Source organism: Oreochromis niloticus, linkage group LG9 (genome assembly GCF_001858045.2).
Source record: "Oreochromis niloticus isolate F11D_XX linkage group LG9, O_niloticus_UMD_NMBU, whole genome shotgun sequence".
Lineage (NCBI taxonomy): Eukaryota > Metazoa > Chordata > Actinopteri > Cichliformes > Cichlidae > Oreochromis > Oreochromis niloticus.
In genome coordinates this window covers 20965608-20988091 of record NC_031974.2, presented here as the reverse complement: position 1 = coordinate 20988091, position 22484 = coordinate 20965608, and the positions used below count along the sequence as shown (strand labels likewise).

General features: G+C 40.4%; 2 protein-coding genes across 2 annotated transcripts; both read right to left on the bottom strand.

Annotated features, from left to right (window-relative positions):
* Nucleotides 1-7524: 7524 nt before the first annotated feature.
* On the bottom strand, nucleotides 7525-16073 carry si:dkey-118j18.2 (uncharacterized). The gene is made up of 5 exons (XM_005471776.1): nucleotides 15396-16073; nucleotides 15040-15121; nucleotides 14779-14938; nucleotides 11783-11915; nucleotides 7525-9733 (listed from the first exon to the last, which is right to left on the bottom strand). The coding sequence occupies exons 2-5, from the start codon at nucleotides 15057-15059 to the stop codon at nucleotides 9531-9533; spliced, it is 516 nt and encodes a 171-aa protein (XP_005471833.1). The 5' UTR covers nucleotides 15060-15121; nucleotides 15396-16073; the 3' UTR covers nucleotides 7525-9530.
* Nucleotides 16074-17941: 1868 nt separating this feature from the next.
* timm21 (translocase of inner mitochondrial membrane 21) lies at nucleotides 17942-21010 on the bottom strand. Its single transcript, XM_003443480.5, has 6 exons — nucleotides 20528-21010; nucleotides 20054-20116; nucleotides 19871-19968; nucleotides 19672-19745; nucleotides 19463-19568; nucleotides 17942-18305 (listed from the first exon to the last, which is right to left on the bottom strand). Exons 1-6 carry the CDS (start codon nucleotides 20814-20816, stop codon nucleotides 18213-18215), a joined length of 723 nt encoding a protein of 240 aa, XP_003443528.1. The 5' UTR covers nucleotides 20817-21010; the 3' UTR covers nucleotides 17942-18212.
* Between the last annotated feature and the right edge of the window lie 1474 nt (nucleotides 21011-22484).

The window sequence follows — 22484 nt, the reverse complement described above, 5'->3', positions numbered from 1 at the left end:
GGCTCTGATATGGCAGGTGTAGTGTTTTCTCCATAAAGCTCGTAATGCAATTTGTATAGAAATAGACTTGATTAAATTCATACTCCTCGGTTTAGGTCATTGTTGTGGCAGCTGTGAAAAAGATTACTCAGCATTCATGCCATCCCAATGTGAAACTTAATCAGGAGGAATAAAATTAGCTGCGTTTTCTTTGAGATTTACAGAACGTCCATTTTTCTCTTTGACTCCCACCCTTTCATTTCAATGCACTGGCTTTTATCTCCGTGAATAGAGAGCCATTATCAGTTAATTAACTCTTATCTGCTTTCTGTTAAAATGATAACATTTTCTAGTGTCACGCCAAAGCATAATCTCCTTAAGTTACAATGTCGCAGCTCCCATCTATTGCCACAAATTTTTCCCCTTGCCCCTGAAAGCACGAGGTAAGGGCAGCAACGAGAAAGTCTATTTGTTCCAGCTGAAGTAATGTGACTGGAAGGTCAGACTAGATGTAATTAGTCAGAATCTTAATGACTTCTTTTGCAAAACTGTCTCTCTATTTATGCTCTTGACTGTTCAGTTTGTCTTTATCAGCAGGATAATGCATAAGTTAATCACTATCTGGTTACAATGCATAGCACTTGGAAGAAGCCTGCAGGTGCCCCATTCGGGCATTCATATAATAATAACAAATGAAATCAGCATTTTAATTGCTTTTTAATGGGCTGCGCTTCCGTCCATACGAGAGTATGTATAGTCCTTTATTAGGTTCTTTGTGTAATGAAACACTTTAGTAATATCTCTAAACTAATGTAAAGACTGGTGTTGGGAAGAAAGCGTGTTTTCAAACAGAAACCATCTTCTTGATTCAGAAAGGTTTACCCCAACCATTTACTTCAAGACTGAAACTGGTCAGTAGTAGGGGGGGGCTTTAGCTCAGGCAGCAGATTGACGCTTCTTTGGGATGTCTTGATGATCATCATCACTGAGCCTCAATTGAGCATCAATGACCCAGGCTTCCACATGCTGAAGTATCCATGGGCAAGACACTCAATACCAGGTTGAGTTGCACTGCACTGCCATCAGTATGTGAATAAGTGAAGGGGAAAAAAAACAATGTAAAGTGCTTTGTAGTACCTATAAATGCAGACCATTTACAAAAATTACAACGTGGATAAAAGCGAAAAGATAAAACAAATAACTCCCATACTTTGCGGCTCATCGTTTGGTTTTAGTACTGGTTTTGGTTTTAGTACTGGTTTTGGTTTTAGTCCACTGGTGAGAGTGAATTGTAAGCTGCTTCTGCTCAGCTCTGCTGAGAATCATTAAAGTGATGGCTGGGACTTCCAATCAATCAATCAAACAATCAATCAATCAATCAATCAATCAATCAATCAATCAATCAATCAATCAATCAATCAATCAATCAATCAATCAATCAATCAATCAATCAGTTCAAACAGATTATTATCAATTTCAAAATCTTATTTGGTTTTCATATGTACCTATTTTCAGTGATATCAACTTTAATAGCAGGAAATTAACTAAGCATAATTATTTTCTTTCTCTCTTTTTTGCCATATTTTTCAAGAAACCTATATTTGACATCAGCATAACAAAATTGAACATTATGTTTTTTGTGTGCAACCCCAACATTTTTAGTGGCCCCCACATGGCCACCTCTATGAAAAAACTCCAGAGGCGCCCCTGCTAGGAGCTGCTCATCCATGCAAATGCATGTCGTGAAGCTCCCTGTACACAGTTTTCATGCTGATGTTAATGACAGTGGAGGCATCCTGTTACAGTACCGTGCTCGAGTTATTATAGTTTTCGATTCCCATTTTAGATTTTTTTTTATTTCATTTTCATTTTGTTTTTTAGTTCAGTTTGATTTCTCTTAGTTCCCAGAGTGGGTTTGCTCATTTCAGTTTAGTTTCTTGTGTGTGGATTTTATTCAAACTGTGAAGCGCTTTGTAACTCTGTATTTTGACCAGTGCTATACAAAGGTATTAAGCTATTATTATCATTATACCAAAGGTAATCATAGCTTGATAAGTACAGTATCACAGTCTCACCAGTCTCTGCTCAGTCTTGGTTTGGTCAAGCGTGAATACTGTGCTGCTGCTGGTTTCAGCTTCTACATTATTTCTGTTTTTCTTTGTCATGTCCCACATTATGAGACCTATGGGTTTTGTTCTGTCAGCTACAGGCGCACAGCTCACACCCCCACCGCTGTCTAATATAATATTCTAAATGGATGCAAAAGGTCGAGCAAACACAGACAGGTGCTGATGAATCATATCTTTTTATCTCATGTCTTATTAGACTGAGTATCGCACATCAGCACAGTTGGGCAACACAACCACATCAAAGACAGAGTAGGAGTGGACGCGTCCATCCTAATTAGTATGTTAGAGCGTTGATCTGTGAGTGATCTGAGAACACAGACAACACCCTCACACACACACACGCATGCACATACTTACACAATCCTAAGCCCACCTCTAATTCCCTTCTGTTTTTACACACGTTCCATGTACACCCCTGGCAAGCATGAAAATCCTGGCGCATTCAAACTCATTAAAACACATACAAGCTGATGGGTAAATATGCACACGCACAAAGTCCAGCTGGAGTTTTGTGATTTTTCCCACACACACTAAAGCCAAAGATATTCCTGGTGACGGCAGAATGAGCTATCTTGGCACATGAAGTTAAATTCTGCATAGTCGATGTGAGCGGCTCTGACTGCCCGTCATCTTCGCTGCACTCGCACTTCAAGCCTGTAAGTTGTTTCTCTGAAGGGGCTCCAGTTACTCAGTAAGTATAGTTTGGCTCAAACATCAGGATTCAATTAAAATGTAAATTTTCACTAAGCTGATAAACGGGGAACAACAGTTCCTTTGGCACCAGACAGAAGGCGTCATTTTCTACAGAGGAACTTGGATTTTGTTGTTTGGGACAGCAGGTAATCACTATGGCCCAGCAGGCTGAAGGTGAAATTAACATAAGGTCAAAGGTTGGAAGAACTCAGAGCACTGAGTAGGATTTACAGACTTCTAGACTTCTCAGTGTCTCTGCTCTTTCTCTCACTGCTTCTGTGTATTGCAGGTCTTTGTCTGCTCCATTGACAGCTAGAAAAAAAAAAGCATTCAATCTGGTCTGCACCTGCTCCTTTTTAAGTTTTTCCATAAACTGCACAAGTGGAGAAGCATTGTTTGCAAGGAGCTGACACACGTCTTCAACTCATCGTAGTTTCAAAACAAGTCAGCAATGCACGTCACGTCAAATCCAATATGCTGAAGGGCAAACCCAACACTTTGGAACAGCGAATCCCGATAAGAATTACTGCATTACTGCAAGTCAGGGAGATGTTTCCAAACAGTTTCTGCACCCGCTCTCAGCTGAAATTTGACAGTGCTGAAGGAACGGCAGTGGGCTAGATGAATGGTTTCCTTCACAAGCCAGTGCCGGGGAGAGCTGCAGGTCCTCCAAGAAGAGAGAATCTCTCATTTTCACCTTTCCTTGTTCTGATGAAACCAGCGGTGGGTAGCCTATATGTCACAAACTCACTTGCCTGGATGACAACTTTCCTTTCGGATAAAATTTCTGGGATTAAAAATGCAAAATATACCGGCTCCGGTTACTAACAAATTACCTGTGGGGAAGGCTGCACTGCTTGCACATTTTGTAAGTACTGTTAAGCACTGTGCAGCCATCAAGAAGAGGTCCTGAAGAAAGAATGATGATTATATCCAGAAGGTACAATAAATCCTTAACATAAAAAACCCTACCTTGTTGACTGCTATATCATTACACCGAGACACATGCATGTCTGCACCGAGTGCTCATCCTTCCTGCCTGACATTCAGACATCCTCACTTATCCTGTCATCACAGACAGGAGCAGGCATGTCTCTGCCCTCTAGATCATATCTATATTCGCGGGGCCAAGGAGACACAATCAACCTGCTTATCATGCTTTTGCCACCTGATGGAGATGAAAGCTGTTACAGGCAGCAGTGCTTTGAAACATAAACTTATTCAGGGTGTCTTGTTTTCCTCCGCTAAATCATGACAATATAGTGATAAACTGCCGGATAATCACGGGGTCTAAATATCCTTAGATCTGGGGTATTTTCTATCTGAACAAGCTACATCAGTTCTCATAATCTCTGTGTCCAAAAGGGCAGAAGCAAATCCCAGGTCTAATGAAAAGATCAGGGTTTTTCCTGGAGATAAGCTCCCTACTCCCATGTCCCTCTCACCCCAAATGAAGATTGAGCAAGAGCCGTGTGATTTAATAGAGGTTTCATTAACTCATTTTTGTTTATTAAATGATGCCATATAAGAGAAAAATGGATAGGCGTCTGTTAAATGCAATAACACACGTTTGAACTTTACCTTAGTGAATCCCCGTGGGCCAGTAACTAGATCTGTCAAACAAATGTAGTAAGAAGCAGCACTGATTTGTACTGCAGTAGGAGTATAAAGTAGAACGGAACAGAAAGCACCGCAGTTTTTCACCCGCTTATTTCTCACATGGGAACCAAACAGACATTAATGGTAAATTTGGTTCTGCGAGCCACTGAAGTACCAGAGGAACAATTTAGGTCCACACTAAGTTAAACTGCTGCTGCACAAGACTGAAAGTTGAACACATGTTTCAAGCAATGTCAAAACACACGTGCGCCTTGCTTTGGGACAGGAAATAACTTTCATTTCCAACAAGTTACTGAGGATATGCATGTCCTGCAAGGGATGGTCACTTGGCAGTTGCCGAAGGACTTAAGCAGGCAGTTATCCATAAATAAGTGCAACTCCTTATTTTCTAATGCATAATACAAACTGTAATGAACAAGTAAAAAAAAAGGACAACAAAAAGTGATGAAAGTTTTCAGCACAAACAGGATGGAATCTGTTAGCAGTTAAATGACCTGCGAAACTCATTAACGCTCCCTCAGAGTTGCGATGATACACTGTCATTGCACAGGAATGTAATGTGAATTTGAAGCAAATGAAGAATTCAAACAGTGAAAAAAAAGCACTGTTTTGGAAAGGTGTCCTGATCTGAAACAACTCTGAGGTGGAAAATCAAAAACAGAAGTATTTTTGACATCTTATCCGTCCTCACCCATGCCCGGAATGTGCTCTCCTGCAGACTTCGAAAGGCACCGCTTTCTCCGTGTTCAGTGCGTACACCTTACTCTCAAAATCCGTCACTTCACAGGTGCCGCATCCACTTGCACGTCTTGGGAGAGCACTATATCTTTGACAGACAACAGTGGGTAATTGAGCCATCTATTGTGTTCCTCGAATGGCCTTCGAGACATTGGTAATCTCGAAAGGCAGTTCGGTGAATATCCTTGAGAGCTGTCTCCATTATGCAGCTGTTTATACCAGGATGTAATAACCAGTAAAGCGATATACATGATGGATTATTGCCTGTTTTCCCAAATGCAAATATTTCCCCTCAAAACCATAAATTACGCACAGCAAAATCAGCGCCACACATCTTATCTAGATAACTTATTCACAGCTGACACAACACGGTCTGTCACGCATGAACACAGGAATCAGTGAACGAAGGTTATAGTCTTCTTTAAAGTCGCGCGAGCTGTTTCCTTAAATACATTTTTTCTCATCTTTTTTGATTGACCACATTTAATGTGCTTTATTGCATTTTCCTCATTAAAGAAAAGTTTATGAAGCGTACTTAGACTTAGGAGTGCAGCAAAAATGAATGTCCTTGAGCATTCATTCCACAAGAGGGCTCTACAATTGATCCTGACTGAGCCCAATTATTTTTTCCATCACAAATCTAAAACTTTGGAACAAAAGTCAGTGGAGCTTTCTGCCGTTTAAACGTGTGATAAAAGACGTTATCCTGCACTGAGGGGATGCCAGCATGAGCCTGTAGGCACTCAAAGACCGTCGGGCTCAGCAACAGGTGCAGGCTGCTCGAAAGCATGTGGCTGACATTATCACTGGTGCGAGACTGCGCTCTAGTGGCACTTTACGGGGTCACAGCTTGTTCTGCTCCTAAATGTACTCAAATATGGTTGAACTTTTTTATTCTATTTAATAATCCCTCCACTGTTCATACTTCATTGAGGGATCGGTTGATAACAAGGTTCAAGTATTTAACAGCTTAACTGAGGTTAATGAGGGTACAGGTGCCAGAGGTATTCATACTTTACTTCAGCACAAACATTTCTCCCTCCACTGAGGCCCGAGATGACACAAAGAAGTAATCTCACACTTAAAGGACCGCAGAATCAAAGACATGACTAACTCAGAGCACTGAAGCCCCATATTAGCCACAGATGACGCTAAGAATGCAGAATGAGTACAGACTGCTTTCCTGTTGATATTTTTTTCTTTTATGCTGGAATTACTTTCACATAATGAGCACAAGAAACAACAAGTCTGTGACAGAAGAAATAAAACTCTTTAAAGAGTGCCTTTTTACACTTGGTTGCACGCATTTCTCAGTACCTAGTTCATTTTTCAGAACTTCCAATGCGGTGAGGGAAACAGCTGTCTGCGAGGAAGAACCCACGGATAACCTTTCACTGCCTTACAAATGAGAGGAGTTCATACTGGGTGAAGCACTAGTGCCATGCCGATGTGTATTTAGCTGTCATTCTCTACTGTATGTTCGCATGAGTTCTATCGGAGCCGGTTTAAAAGTAAGGTGCATTATGTATGAGGTGCGTGGTTGGAGTGATGTATGGGCTCGAGGTGGGGGTGGGATCGCATCAGAGATCGGCTGTGAATACTTGGGTACACGTTATATGTTTTTCGCTTTGAATAAATTTGCAAGAATTTCAAGCAAACTTTCACTTTACCATTATGGGGTATTGTGTGTGGAATTCTGAGATAAAATATGATAAAATAATCAATTTTGGAATAAGTTTGTAACATGAAGAAATGTGAATTCTGTATGAAGATGTTAAGATTTTCACTGGGAGTGAGAAGGATGGACAAGAAACAGAGTACATCAGAGGGGCTGCTCAGGTTGAGCGTTTGTAGGTGCAGATGAGGGACGGTTCATATATTAGACAAATGATGTTAATGATGGAGCTGCCAGGCAGGAGTAAAAGAGGAAAACCACAGAGGTCATTCATGCATGTCATAAGGGAGGATATACAGAGGAGTTGGTGTGGCAGAGGAGGATGCTAGGGTGAGGTGGAGGCAGATGATCCTCTGTGGTGACCCTGAAGGGAGCAAAAGAATGATTTCATTGTCGTAGCAAATACAAGAAGCTACTGGCAGCTTAATAAATACCTTTAATTCTCTGGCTACAGATAGAGCTTTTCAATGTTTGGAAGAAAGAAAGAAAAGGACAATAACGTGATAGCTCCCAGGTTTGGAAAAATCTGCATTACAAAATGCAGGTGCAGATTTTAAAGACAGTGGAGACTTCAGAGACCAAAGTGTGCAATAGAAAGTGATTATGTTGTATTTTCGAACCAGTGAGTGTTGCTCCTCTGCTGTGCAGCCCAGGGGTGACCTCAAACACGAGAAAATGAAACTGACAATATTTTATATAACAACAATTTAATACAGAAGATGCATTTCTCCCAAAGCAGAAAAAAATAATTAATTCCCCTCGACTTGCAAAGCTACTAAGTGGGGACATCTGATATGTTGCCCACAATGGGAATGAACGTGAAGTGAACAAACAGTGCGGACAGAAGCCTCGTAACACTCAGGTCGTCAATCGTCATCATGCTGCCGCCATACAAAAGATGCCATTTCAAGCCCACATTCAGATTTGCACCTTGCAGCTTCTCCGTTACATCCTCCAGATTGTAAAACCAACACAGGTAAATTTGGTAAAAATGCATCAGCGTTGGACGATTTGTCATCACAATACAAAGAATTACCATTAAAGTACATCACATGTGATTCTCCGAACAGACCCCGTTTACCCAAAAGTCCAGAAAACATTTAAAATTCATTCAGTTTTTCTAGATATCTCATGCCCCTCCCCCCTTAATGTTCAGAAACTACACACAGACTGATTAAACAAACACGTAAAATGGATTATCTGGGAGTACAGTGTTATTTCTGGATTAACTGAAATGCAGTGACAGAAAAAAAAGACAAAAGAACAAAAACAAAATTTCCAAAGAAATAGCATTTGAAAAATTACAACAGAAGAAAACATATATATGTAAAACAGCTGAACTCTACCACCCTGTGGCAGAGGTAAAGATGATCAGAAACAGAACTGTTAAAAAAACTTTTTTTTTTGGTTAGTTTTCTGTTCACAAAGAAAAAAGAAAAGAAAAAAAGTGACAGCTCAGTTTTGGTGACTTCTAAGAAACCACATAAAAAGCAGCCTTCACATCCAAAAATGTTTTGAGCCTTTGCTCGTAGCCCTGTGAGTGTTCTTCTAGGGTTGTTACACGTTTTCATTTGAAGACATATTTAAATGAGAATTACAATTCATTACAACGATTTTGATCATCCTCCAGCTGGATTTACATCTACATAAGACACATTTGCATTTTTTTTCCAACCCATTGAACAAAACCGATTGTCCAATTTCCCAACTTTTAACAGAAGAAAAATTCATGTTTACACTATCTGCAATCTGGTGTATAGGAGATAATAATGATGAGCAGCAGAAAGAACCCAGCAGCTACACCGATTACGACCACTCGCTCCGTCTCTCGTCTACTGCCAGCGTTCATTTATTTCATCCACTTGTTCCCCTTTTCTGTTCGCCCTCGCTCAATCCCATTCTCAGGTCTAATAGTCACTTGAACTGTCTAACATCCCGGTATAATCACCACAATATATTAAACACGGGATAATGGGGTAATTATCTAAGACAATTGGTGCATTTGTTATCAAATAGCACTCAAGTGCACTCATAATGAAGCACTGAGTAAACACAGTTTGGAGTTGAAAGTATTTATTATGCACATGTGCTATACATAGCAAAGTTCCTCTGAAATATAATTAGATTGTCTACACTGTGAATTTGTATGGAAGGCTGTTACTCGCTTAATGTGTTTCAGAACAGCGTCTACAGACAGACACAAATATGAAGCCGCGCCCCACATATTATGCTTCACAGGATCTGGAACAAAAACTAAAGCATCTGCTTGCTTTTGAGACTGATCAACTATTTTAGTTCTGTTAAAGAAGGTGGCCTCAGAGAAACCCTTTATAAAACAGAGCACACTTTAAAAGTCTCTCTTGTTTATCTGTGGCTCCACTGATACCCTTGAAACTTAGAGGTCAAGGGGATTATTTTCATCCTAGCTGGAAGGCAGTCCTGATCGAGGCACTCAGGCTCACTGAAGTCATCTGTTATTGCCAAACTCATCAGATGACAACTTTTTTTTTTTAAACAACACAAAGTAAAAAAAACAAAACAACAAACATACGCACACAAGCACACACACACTCATATACACGCACAAACATCCAAATAAACATTTGCTCTCCTGTGAGAGTTAGGCTGGCAACAATCACTGAGGTTGAACGTAGGAAGGCAGTGCATGGAAAAGGCAAACTGGCATCAGGGATTGATTAAGTGGACCCGCTGTGACTTACAGCGCCGTCCTGTTGGCTGACTTGTATAGGGGGAGATGCTGTGTAGGGGGGCGGGGCTTCATTTACGCTAGTGGAGTCTCCTCCCTCAGAAATAAGAAGAGTGTTATGGGAGGGCTGCGGGGCGTCGGGCACGTCGCCTTGGGCACACTCGCTGTAGGGAGGGGGCTTCAGGTCGTCCTCTGGAAGGAACAGAGAAGACAGCTTAAAGAAACAGGAAATCATACACGCTTGTCCCCGCTGACCTGCGGTGCCGTTTATCCATTAAACTGTTTCCAGGATGTTTTCGGACTGAGCTGCTCAGTTTAGGGATATCCACCGGAAATATGTCTGCCTTATCTTAAATATAATAGAACTATGCACCAAAATAAACTACAAACAAACTGTCCAACCATAACATCCTACAGAGAAAAACATAAATCACCTCTAAACAAGAGGCTCACGCTCATCACAGAATGAGCTGTAATGTTAGGAAGCTGCAAGGTGTGGGGTTTTTTTTGTGGGCAGGACTTTGACTTTAGTCAGCTGTTAAAAAAATCATAAAAAAGATCATAATCTTAATCCTTCCTGCCACTTCCTTTATGGGAGAGGAAAAAAAAAAAGGTTTCAGTACTTCTCATAGCTTCTCGGTTGAGCTTTTTGAGATGATGAATTTTTACTCATGCTTCATACGGTCACAAAACTTTCATTTATTCACTAACAGCGAATGTTAAATTGTGCCGCAGCAGATGCAGGAAACAGGAGTTACACAGTGCTGTGTGGCTGTAACGCCGAATTCAGTGCTTATTATACCTTCATGCAGTGGCACTTATAAACTGTTGTATTACAGCAACCCAAACGTCCCCTCCCCGGTGTCTCCGATAGGAAAGAAAGATCTGATATGAGGGCGAAATGGAACCAGTCACCTTGTGTAATTACACCGCTGCTGAAATGTCACCATTTCCAGCCTTTGTAACCACATCCTGCTTGTCAGACTCAACTACCACTTCAGATCAAATGAGATGCCATTTGCGAAAGAGGACGCTCTGAAACTTGATACAAAGATTTAAAAGCTGGAGTGGCTAGCTTGTGCCCTCCTACGAAAACACATATTTGCAGCTAATTATGCAAAACAGGAAAAACTGAAAGCACTGACATGACTGTTTAGAGTACATTTAAACCCAACTAGAAAAGGGAGAAAATCCCTTTTCTAGTTGAGAGAAGAGTGATTAAGAGTAGCAATATTATTTAAAATTTTAAAACAAAAGTGGGGTAATGGAATTAAAAATCTAATGAATTGGGAAAGAGTCATCAGCTCTCAAAGTGCCAGTCACATGTCCAGTATGGCCTCTGGTAGGAAAAGGGAACTAGGGTCTTTCTTCTCACCTCTTTAGTGTTGCTTTTTCTGGTGCAGTTTAAAACAGTCATCAAAAACGAGTTAACTCACACACAGAAGCAATGCACTTGGATACAAGTGAAACAGATGGTTTCATTTTGATGGAGTTACTCTGATAAACAAACCTCCGACTGCAAACCAGCACGTGAACTCATTTTAATTAGGACAGCTCGTTTTACACATATAAGTAGTATGGAGCACTAAAGGGAACTGGATGAAACTACAGCCGTTATGTGCACAGGCTCTGAAGCAATGCCAAAGCTGATGTGTGTCCTGAGACTTTCTAAAGCTGGCAAACACTGCTCAGAGCGAAAAACATCATCAGGCAGTTGTCTTCTCTTTTTCAGTTACTTATATCTGAAAAAAGCCACTTCCACTATAAAACCGTCAGCAACAAGTGCTCTGCATCGTAGTAAACGAAACTACGTAATCACAGAGTTTTCAGTCAGGAAACATGGTGGACGTTCCCACCGTTTCTGTGAATGAAATCGATGTACATGCAGTTACTGAGAGGGGGGCAGGGAATGTAATTAACGCACAATTCATCTCAAGTACATATGACACAACCACCCTTATGTTGTAGTGAAACCATCAAGCTGTGTAATCTGACACTAAACTGCTCAAAGCAGCACCGCAGGTGGAATAGGGGACTCCAGTTAAGCCCTCGTGCCAATCAAATAGCTTGTTTTCTTCACTGGGTGCTGTGAACCAACTTGTTAGCGGATAACGGTTGACCGCTCTACCCCACAGGATGTTGAAGTACGAGAAGGGGGAAACATTTTGAATGGGGCTCGCTTGCAGGGTAACAACAGGACAGGGAGGCAAAAGATGTGTGTGACTTATTCAGCTTCGTTACCTCCAGATACTGCCTCGTATGGTGGTGGCATGTCGAGCTGGGAGAAGGATGCTGCTGGTGGCAGGGCTGTGGAGGGCTCCTCTATCGAAAGGTCATCCTGGACACCATACCAACTAGGCCAGACTGATGTTTGCTACAGGAGGAAGGAAACACAGAGTTAATTACACACACGCACACACAAAAAGCAGAAGCACAATAAAATACAAAAGTGCACACACATACACACTTAGCCATTAGACACAGAAATATATTAGCTAAAGCCAACATCATAACACCGCTAACACTATTAGGAAACGAGCCGCATTAACTTTACTGTACACATCTCCGGAGATGACGCAGCTGCTGGTTATCATAATATTACACTCATGCATCAGCTCTTTTAAACTTTTTTTTTCTTCTTTTTGCCACAGTCCACGGCTCACAAGTCAAAAAACACCAATGAACAAAGAGCAGAACACAAACAGCCGGGCAGCATTTTCAAAGAATCAAATCATTAATGTTTGACTTCAAACACAGATCACCACCATGGAACGTTTTCTCCCCAAACCCGATAAACCGTTTTTTAAGCCTGTATTTACACAAAAGACGAAGCGAGGACATCTGCCAGTTCATTGTATAAACATAACAGCAGTTGTTGCTTACATTACACTACGCTGGAACGCTTTTAATACACATACAATCATTTCCTTGAAAGAAAGAAGAAAGGAGAGAAGTCGGGAAAATAGTTGAGATGTTAAAAAAATGTCTCTGTTTTAAAATGCTTTTTGCAGATTTGTGATACAGCCCACATATGACAAAGAAGTCCGTGTTATTAAGTGACAGATCAGTACCTTTGAATGATGCTTTCAAGCTCTCTTGAACCTGTTGCCCATGTTGGTGATCCAGGTGTACACGCTGTCAGAGCAGCATGCACGCTGTAAGTCGGTGATGACAGGCTAATGAGCTTATTAGTTTAATCATCCTGTTGTTGTGGGCGTGATAGGAAATGATGATGAAAGTGAAGCACCAACACTAATAGTTCAGGATAATTACCACACTAATAAACTACATTAAACTAAACTTGCACAATTATTGTGATCTGTATTTTCCAAATCTAATTAAATGCTTTCATCCAGTACCAGTCCATGGCCCAGGTATTGGGTACCACTTACATAATAGCAACTGTTTATGTAGGCCTAAAAAAAGAGGACTGAAACCAGTTCATAGCTTATCAAATCATTTGGATTTCTCTCCACGGCCTTTATCTATCAAAAGTTTGGGGGGTTTTTTGTCCTTTTTTGCCATATTAGTCTCTGAGTGTTTGCAGCTGTCCAAGAGGTTTAGCAAGTAGTGCTGCATCATGAAGCTGAGTCGTCTTGGCATTTCTTCAGAAAACTTTCAGGGTACCGGGTTATGGATGACCACGGGGGTCTCCCTGCTGCACATTCCATTAAAATCTAAACAGGGAACATTATATATCCGAGACAGCAGAGGGAACAAAGAGGAGAGAAAGGAAGAAAGAGAGGAACAGGGGGAAAAAAGGAAGCGGAGAAAAAGGGAAAATGTGGGAGAGGGAACGGGGGAAACATTGTGAAACAAATGGGAGATTAGAGAGGAGTGAATAAGCAAAATAAGAATGCTGAGTTCAAGGAGGTATAGCCGCCGGCAATCTTGTGTTGGACTGCATGTTCCTTCAGTTCAGATAGCACACATAATATCATAATTGGTCTTGGGAAACCCAAGGCCAAAGGCCCTGGCATTGCTCAGTCCCCCCTGCATCATTTACTAAATTATTTATTTTATAAATGGGTCACTTCCTGTTGCACAAATCCTTCAAACAATACTAAAGATATCCCTCTGTGTGCTTGCTACATGGACGGACAACACGGAAAAATAATTCAAAATCTGGTGCAGATGAATTTCCGTATGTACATTTCCATTTAAATTAATAATCTATTACAAAACCTGTTTCTAACTTTCCCGTTCATGCAGCATTTACAACACCTAACAAGGAGTGAATGTAGCGGTCTGGAGTTAGAAACTGTTGTTAATAATTCTCTGAACATTTTGGGGAAGCTCTGAATCATGGAGATTGCTTCCAGGTGTTTTAGAGAGGCAGTAAAGCTGAACGGCCCTGGGGAAGGCACAAACACGATGTCTAAACCTGTGGCGTAGCCCACAGAAAACAGTCGCTACACGCCGAAGTTGAGGAAAGGCATTATTATTCTAGACGTATCCCTGAGAACATCAACAGAAACACAGGCAAATCCAACAAGCGTTTCAAGGGGATCATAAAACAGAAGGCTGCCTTTAATAGCTAATTTTAAAATGAGCATGAAAAGCACGTGTTTCAGCAAGACATGAGAGGTTTCAAAGCAAACTATGAAAGCCATTCTGCTGGCTGAATAAACAGCCTGAATAAACCATGTAAACTAATCACAATCTCAAGCAAATTAAACATTTGAGACTACCTCCCCCCAAATATATCTCATGAATAGTTTGTAAATGGTAGGATCTTAAAAAAGTTTTTCAAGACAATCATTTAAATTACTCCCTGTGTTTGCGTTTCGCTTTAATGGGTTTTGCACAACAGTTCACACAGAGACGGTGGGGGGAAAAAGCTCCAGACCAATGAAAACCCCCACATACATTCAAACCAGAATGTGTTCCTATTAATGGACGACCACAAACTTGCTCAGTATGACACTAAAAGTGAAATGCTGCCTATCGAAGTAAAAGTGACTCGACTGGAAACCACATGCCTTCTCGAGAAAGCAAATAACTCCCCTGCAAAAAAAAAAAAAAAGTAACACAACCGCGACCTTATTTGACTGTCTCTTTCTCACTCAGCTCCAGTCTCTCAGCCAGCGTGAGGAGGTCCTCTTCACTGTGAACACCCTTGAACTTTTGTGTATAAAGTCACTTCCTCTAAGGTGTGAAACCACTTCAGCAGTTCACAGCCAGATTTTTGCGCTGTGAGGTGCAAGTTCATGTGTGTTGGGGGGTTCTGCACTTACGCTCTGTCTCTCACACATCTGATGGAGGTAGGCCCTTCCTCCAACAATGACTATCTGAGCATTGCGTGGGTTGCTCAGGTATGCTGCCAGTTGCCTCTGTCTCGACCGGTACCAGCACACATAGAAAAATATCTTTATGACGATGAATATAATGACAACTCTGTAAAGGACACAAAAGAATGAGAGGGAGGTTTGATTAGATTCAAGGATCAGTTTTAAGCTCCATATTTAATTAACGAAAAATACATAAGATATACTCACATGTACCAGTATAGCTCCATTATTGTGAGATGTTAATTATTAAGCAGAGAGTCTCATAGCTGAGGAAGAAGATTGCAGATTCCTGGCCAAAAAAAAAGGAAAAACTTCCAGTTAAAGCAATTTTTAACTCATTTTTCACCAAGGCCATTCAACCAAAAAGAAAAAAAAATCCACCGCACTGTCTTAACTAATCATTGACTATTTCACATGGAATGTGTAACCCTCAAGCTATCCACACAGAGCTCGGGTTAAGCACTTTTATGCAACTTTAAAAAAGATGGTGAGTTCAACACGGCGGTTTCTCAGCTAGTATAGCTTCCTGGTCTAGTAAGAGCAGACACAAAAACGAAACTTACTCTGTAGCGACAAGTCGATCTTCTTGATTAGCTGACGAGGTGTGCCATTCCCCCCAAGCGTCTTCGGGGATGTGATGAGAGTGGAGCTCCGTGAGTCAGATGAGGCTACGGCTAGGTTAGAGCTAGCAGGCCACAACAACAACAACAACAACAACAGGAACCGCAGCCGCCGTACACTATTTACCCACACCACAAGCAAAACAACGACGGAAACTGGGCTCCTTGATAAGCATACCTTCCTGCTCTTACATACAAGTTCATAAGCTAGTTACTACAACAGCTGGCTTAACCCTGGAGAAACAACTAAACTAGTCCTACAGAGTTTTAGCTAGCTCTGACTGACTGAGCACGTCCCTGTGTTCAGCGCTGCCTTCGCTTTCACAGTGGGCGGTGTTCAAATGTTCACAGGGTTCCTGTATTCATGCTTCCCGTAAACTGCCCCCTCTTGGGAGCAAATTATTGGACGCAGTTATTATAATTAATCGCGTGAATTTCCCCGTTCAAGTGTTGTCTGTTTAAAACAGCACTTATTTAGAGTCAAGTAGCATCAAGCTAATTCGTGTTCGGTATGCGAACCAGAAACGTTATCTCGGGTACGTTCATGGTTTATCATTTTTTTAATTATTAAAAACCCAACAACTTTTAACCCCTTCATAAAAAAGAAACACTTAAATCTGTCTGTTTTTAGATGATTTACAAACGTGTAATATAAAGCTACCAGACTCATATCTCAGCAGCAGCAGCACTGACGCAGAAACAGTAATAAAAAGCGACATTTCCAAGATAACTGCTACAACGATTTACTGGGGGTCCATCACAAATTCCACTATTTCCGAGGGTCATGGAAGGTAGCACGAGTCCAAGGGACGATTGGGTACACATGGGATACAGTATTACACAAGAATGAGATCAGTGCAAATATTTGGAAGCATAAACCCCTTAAACGCGAGATTTATAGAGGTTTTTATTTGTGCTGACGCCTAACAACAGTATCCTGGACGTAAGAAGATCGAAGCTGTTAATCAAACTTTGTTCTCTGGGTAGAAAAATGCATATTACTCTGGATAAACTGGATTTACGAAACGCCTCTTGTTGTAACTCAATGATATATCAATATTTTCTGTTTTTGCTCAATAGCTAGGCTCAGTTCCAAATTAAAGGGTGATAAAAAGCTTTATGGATATATGACCACCTCTGAAAGCCTAAGCGAACATTTAGTGGTCTGGTTTGTCTCTGATTATTCCCTGCTTTTGCTTTTATTTGTTTCTTCTGTCTAATCCAGGCCTGTGGCATTAGCACTGTTTTGAAGTTAATAATAATAGACAGAAAAAAAAAATTGAAGAATGAGTAAACAGACAAAATTCAAAGCAATCTTGCTAATCATCGCTTAAAATGAGACATTAAGTTGAGACAAGTTTTAATATTGGTTTATTGGTTACGCTTTCCACGTTACATATAGAAAACACCTGCAAAAATATAAAAAGAAAGGGCATTTCATGCTATACATAACTCAATGCGTTACCGCCATCTAGTGGTGACTGTTTCATACTTCATTTCTAAAAATTTAATTCAATACACAACAAATAAAATAAACTTGACAGGAAAGCATCCATAATATTTTCTAGATCTGTATTTTATATATATATATATATATATATATATATATATATATAAAAAAAAGAGCTTAACATGTAAAAGATGTGTTAAATTGTCATTGGACCTTACACCCCAAAAACAACTTACAGATGAAGGAAGAATTGTAGCTCAAATGAAAATTATCTCTACAATAAACAAGAGCACTCGAGAGAGTGCAACTCCCCTAGAAGGACAAAGGCTACGCTAAAATGTTGGTGTTTTATGATGTTTTATTACAACAAGCTCACGTCAGCCTGGTTTTATTAAACTTGCTACCTTCAGCCTGCTTTTAATACATGCTGACGTCAGCCTGGTTTTATTACAGCACCCTGATGTCTGATGTCTGACCTTTGACCCATGACCTTGAAGCATTATGATTGGAGCAAAACTGGCTGAAATCTTTGGCTGTAAAAGCTGTAGAAACGTGAGATTTTAAGATATAGTTATGCAGTGAGTGAGTTTGTAAAAATTTATGGGGTCATTGTAACGCTGTAGGGCATTGTACTGAAAAAGTTAATAAGTGTGTTGTAGAGCTCTGTCCATGCCCTTTCATATGAAGTATTACTCAATATAGTTCCTTGAATTCTCCCACCCCCCTGTCCAAAGATTAACTTTGACCTTGGAGGGCTAACAATGAAGGTCCCCCAATGAGAGTCTAATCTATTGTTGGGAGGTTTGAAGCCAATGTATAGTGGGTAATATAAAGTTTTTACTGAATTTCACATTTGATGTGAACTAAAATGAAAACAGCTTAAGCTGCTATTGGTATCTACCATCACACAAAATTTGAAAATGATATGTTGAAAACTGTGGACACTTGAATGCTAACGAAGAGACAAACAAACAGAACTTATTACATACTTCCTTCCCTGGGAGGGTCCAAAACACACACACGCTGTTTCAGTCGTATGTTTGTTCCCAAGTGTTTTATTGTATTCAAATTTAAGATATTATTTCAAAATCAAGATCACAATCTAGTCAAAAAACAAACATTTATAAATTAGTAGCATGGGGCCACGTGATCCTTTGATCTCTGCTTTGCAAGGCTCTACACCAAAGCTGTAATTGTTTAACAGCCTCTGACAGTATGTGAAGGCAAATTCTCCAGCTTTTCTGTCCAGCAGCACATCTGACACACACTCCTCATGCTTCCATAACGCTGAATCACACGTCTTATGGTCCTTATCTGTTATCTTCCACAATAATGGTCCGTCTTGGGTAGACGTCCATGTCCACAAATATATAACGAAACTCATATTTTCCAGTTTCAGGATTCTGTAAAATCAACAACAAGAAGACTGGTTGATTAAACACATATAAAAACATCAGCGATGTGATGGCCATCACATATGAAACTAGGTGAAGATTTAGGAATACACACAGTGCCACTTACTGGGGATTTATGCTTCAGTGTGAAATCTACCCATCGAAGCCGTTTTGTAACTGCAAAATCCTCTGAAACTATGACATAACCTGACATGCACATGAATCTAACTACATGTCACAGCCCGCAACCACTGTGATTGGTCTGTCCATTACAGCCGATTTCTTCTGTGCATTTTTGGCTACTTTTTTTGCAACGGCTTTTCAATTTAACTGTGAGAGAATAACAATCACTGCCTCAATATGGGGAATAATAATTACAACATCAACATAAATTTACCCGTAATACACCCGCACAAGCATAAACGCTGGCAACAACGAGCCTACGATAGGTAGGTTACATTGTAGGCCCCACAAAAGCATCTTTTCCACTAGGACCTACTCGGCTTATCTCAATTTGAAAATTACTCAATTTTCTATTAGTTGGTAGTACTTGTTACTAGGTACTTTTTGAGTACCTACTAGTCTGGATTTCCAAGCGAGCTGAGTCAAGCTGAAAATATGACATCAATAGACCGCAAGCCACTGATTGAGCAGCGAGTGACATCACTGGGTGAGTCATGAGAGCAACTCCTTCATAAGAACACAAACCAACAGCGTGGTCCAATGATGAGATCCAGAGTTTTAGCGTCAGTTTGGTAGCAGGTAAACAATTGGCTTGATGCCCTCCTGTGAAGGAGGTGTGTGGAGGGGTGGTGCAGTGGGCTCGAGGGCAGTGGCAGGGTGGCTGGCTAATTATGCTCTCCCTATTTAGTGATGCCAAAACCTGGAGTGATGAGTGCAGTGCTGGTTCACATCTCCATTTTTTGCATTGTGTTTGTGTCACATACAAATAACGCCATGGGACTTCCAGGTCGCCTTGCTACAGTGACCCCACCTACATCGAGGTGGTACTCAAATATGATTGAAAATGACCGAAACTGAATAGAGCAGAGTCGAGCTGAGTAGGTGCTAGTGAAAAGACACAAAACATTCACCGCAGAAGTGTCAATCAGTGCTTGTGCATGTATGTATTTCATAAGCTGGCTTTTGAATGGCAGAATACCAACCTCTTTAGACTCTGTATGCACTGTCCCCTTCACTCCCGGCTCCGAGCCCTCAATGTAAAACTTAAGTCTCATATGCTTCATTCCATCCTTCAGGTACTCGATATGACTGAGGAGAAGAGACAAAGACTGCCATTATAGATGTTAAGGCTACCTTAAATAAAAGTGGGCTTTGTTGCTGAACTTGTTTGACAAATTAACAAAACACCAACCTGACTTGCTGCCTCCTTCCTCGACGGGTGGTCTCCCCGTAACATTTGATTGGCTCACCAAATGCACCAATCACCTACATTTTCAATAAACAAGAAACTTTTTATATGACCTCATAAGATCATCAAGAGGACCTTAAATACCGAACTGTAACATTGTCAGCCTGGCCTCATGTTTGACAGTCACTAATATCGCTCGTACTTCTGGGTGTGACTTGACTTTATCGAAGGCTCTTCCATACACTTTATTTGGACTCGCGGATGAAAACAGCTCTTGGAACACCACATACAGCAGCCCACCTGAAAACACACACAGACGTCATTTCAAACAGGATGATGAATTGCCTGGGTTATGACTGCAGCTTTTAAATTCCACTGTATTCACCTGTCACTCCAAGCCCGATGAGTACCACGATCAGGTAGGTGAAGTCCCTGCCAGCTTCTTTCACTGGAAGGCATTCAGTGTTGAGGGTTATTATGCAACAGCTGTGCATAGTTTTCATTTAAATGAGCAAAGTTAGAGTCTCACTAATTAAGGCAAGTGTTTGTTCAGTTATTCAGTAAATAAACTCCTGGGCCATTTTAAGATATTTCCTCTGCTGCTGGTGATAATCAGAGCGATTAATTTCCAGATATAAGCTATAAATACAATAATCGTGTATTTTTTAGTCCCAAAACTGCTGCTGCAGTGGGATAAATCACTGCTTGGTTAAATATACTATATTTTCTCCACAGTGCCTGCGAACAAAGCCTAATGGTATGCTTTGAAAATAGCAGGCTATCATGAAACTACGCTGCTAATATCTGAGTACATATATTAGCACGACTTAAATCCTTTTTATTTCCTTGCCTTGCATACCTTTTTGTGCAGCTGAAGGCTTTGGACTCCCACTCTGGTACTTGGACACTGACCTGTCTCGGTCCTCGGGGCTGCTTTTATTTCTGGCTGTAAAGTCGAGACAAATACCCCGCCGTCTGTGTGTTTGTATTAAGCAGCTTAGCACAGGCGAATTAGCCTCTAGTCCACTGTGTAAGGCCAGTCTTGATAATGTTGACACTCTCCTGTGCGTCTGGATAAGCACTCTGACCTGTGGTGCTCTGTGCTGCAGATTTCGGTGCAGGACCTTCAAAACCTGAATATAAGCCATGATTTGATTTGAGCAAGCCCCTTCCTAATATCGCAAAACTACACTAACCAGCCTACTGTGTGGTTTAAGTAAACAAAACGGACTTAGTATACATGAATTCACAGCTCACAGCACTAAACTACTCCAAAACACTGGGCAACAGGACTGGGTCAAGTCAGTCGCCGGATTTGTGCTTCACCGGCGCACAATATTGCCGTCACTCACCGTTAAAGCGACAGAGCAGCAGTGAAACGTCACTCGCTCGTCATCATCGTCTACAGCAAAAACGTCTTCAACAAAATAAAATAAAAAGTCCGAAATCGGCTGAATAGTCAGGTGATAAAAAAAAATCTTTAAGAAAAAATTTACAGTTACAACTAGAGAATGCATTTCCTGAAGAAATTGCAGTATAAGAAATATTTGGGAACCTTGTTAAATTTAACTGACATACACCAAATCATTCACCTATAAACCAAAGTGCTGAACTGTTGAAAGCTGAAGTTCACACAGACGGCGAAGTTTCAAAGTTGGAAAGTAACTGAACATCTTCAAAATGTACATTAGAAAAAAAAAACAACTGAGTAATGACCAAAGAAAATTTAGAGTCAGAAAAAATCTGAATTAATATTGAAATCTCATATTCTTTAAATCACTTTAAGAGTGGAATTATGTTTTTTAAAGGTCTAAACATAAGAATCTCAAATTAAAAAAAAAAATCTGCAAAACATCTGCTGTGTGTGTGTCTGTGTGTGAGTTTCAGCAAGTGAGTGAATTACCATGTAAGAGGGACATCAAATGAGCAGGTAAATTAGTTTTTAATAGGTTTTTTTTAGACCCTTTTAGACGTTTTTTTAGACGTTTTGCTACAGTCTTCACACAATGGGAAGTGTGCTAATTATGAATGTATTTGTCAGTTTTGGAGGTAAGTTGAATTTATGTGCCACAGACACTGACAAAATCTACTGCAATTTACTTCTGACTCCATGCGCTCTGACGTAATTTCATACTTCAGTTAATGGTTGTCATGTCCAAATGGTCCAAATAGACTCTGGAGCATTAGAAGAAGCTTTAGAGTAATTTTTCAGAAATTAGAAGTACAATACAAAAGGTCAAAACCTCTACTGGGAAATTTGATTGGAACAGGTTTTGATTTTATTCACATATTACACAGATGTGTTGCTGGCTGAACAGGCTCGGCAAGAGCAATGCCGTGCCTGGCCTATGTTCAAGTATCATTAAAGTTAGAGCTTGTAAAATCTCACCATTAGATGTCAGTAGATTGCAGATTCCAGTCAAGTGAATTCACTTTTCTTATCCCTCCTAATTCAAGTCTATAAACCAAGCTACAGTAGCTCTGCTAACTCTGGTAATGCTGACTGTCATTCAGTATATCTTTGTTTAATCTCTTTATTTGCTTTTTGGACAAGTGAAGTTACAAAAATCTCTTGAATCATATTTACTTTGGTGGACAGAAAATAACCTTTGTAGACTTTTTGGGGTAACTTGTCAAAATGTAGCACTTTAGTATTGATTTTTCAACAATGAATTTTCTGCTTTTAGCTGTATTTAGCAACCGAAAATATTATGGCAACACTGAGAAGACAAATCATTAACATTGTGTGGTCAGGAGGTGTAGGTGTTGCTGTCTTAGTTCTCTCTCTGTAGCAGAACTTGAAAAATCTGAGTCAG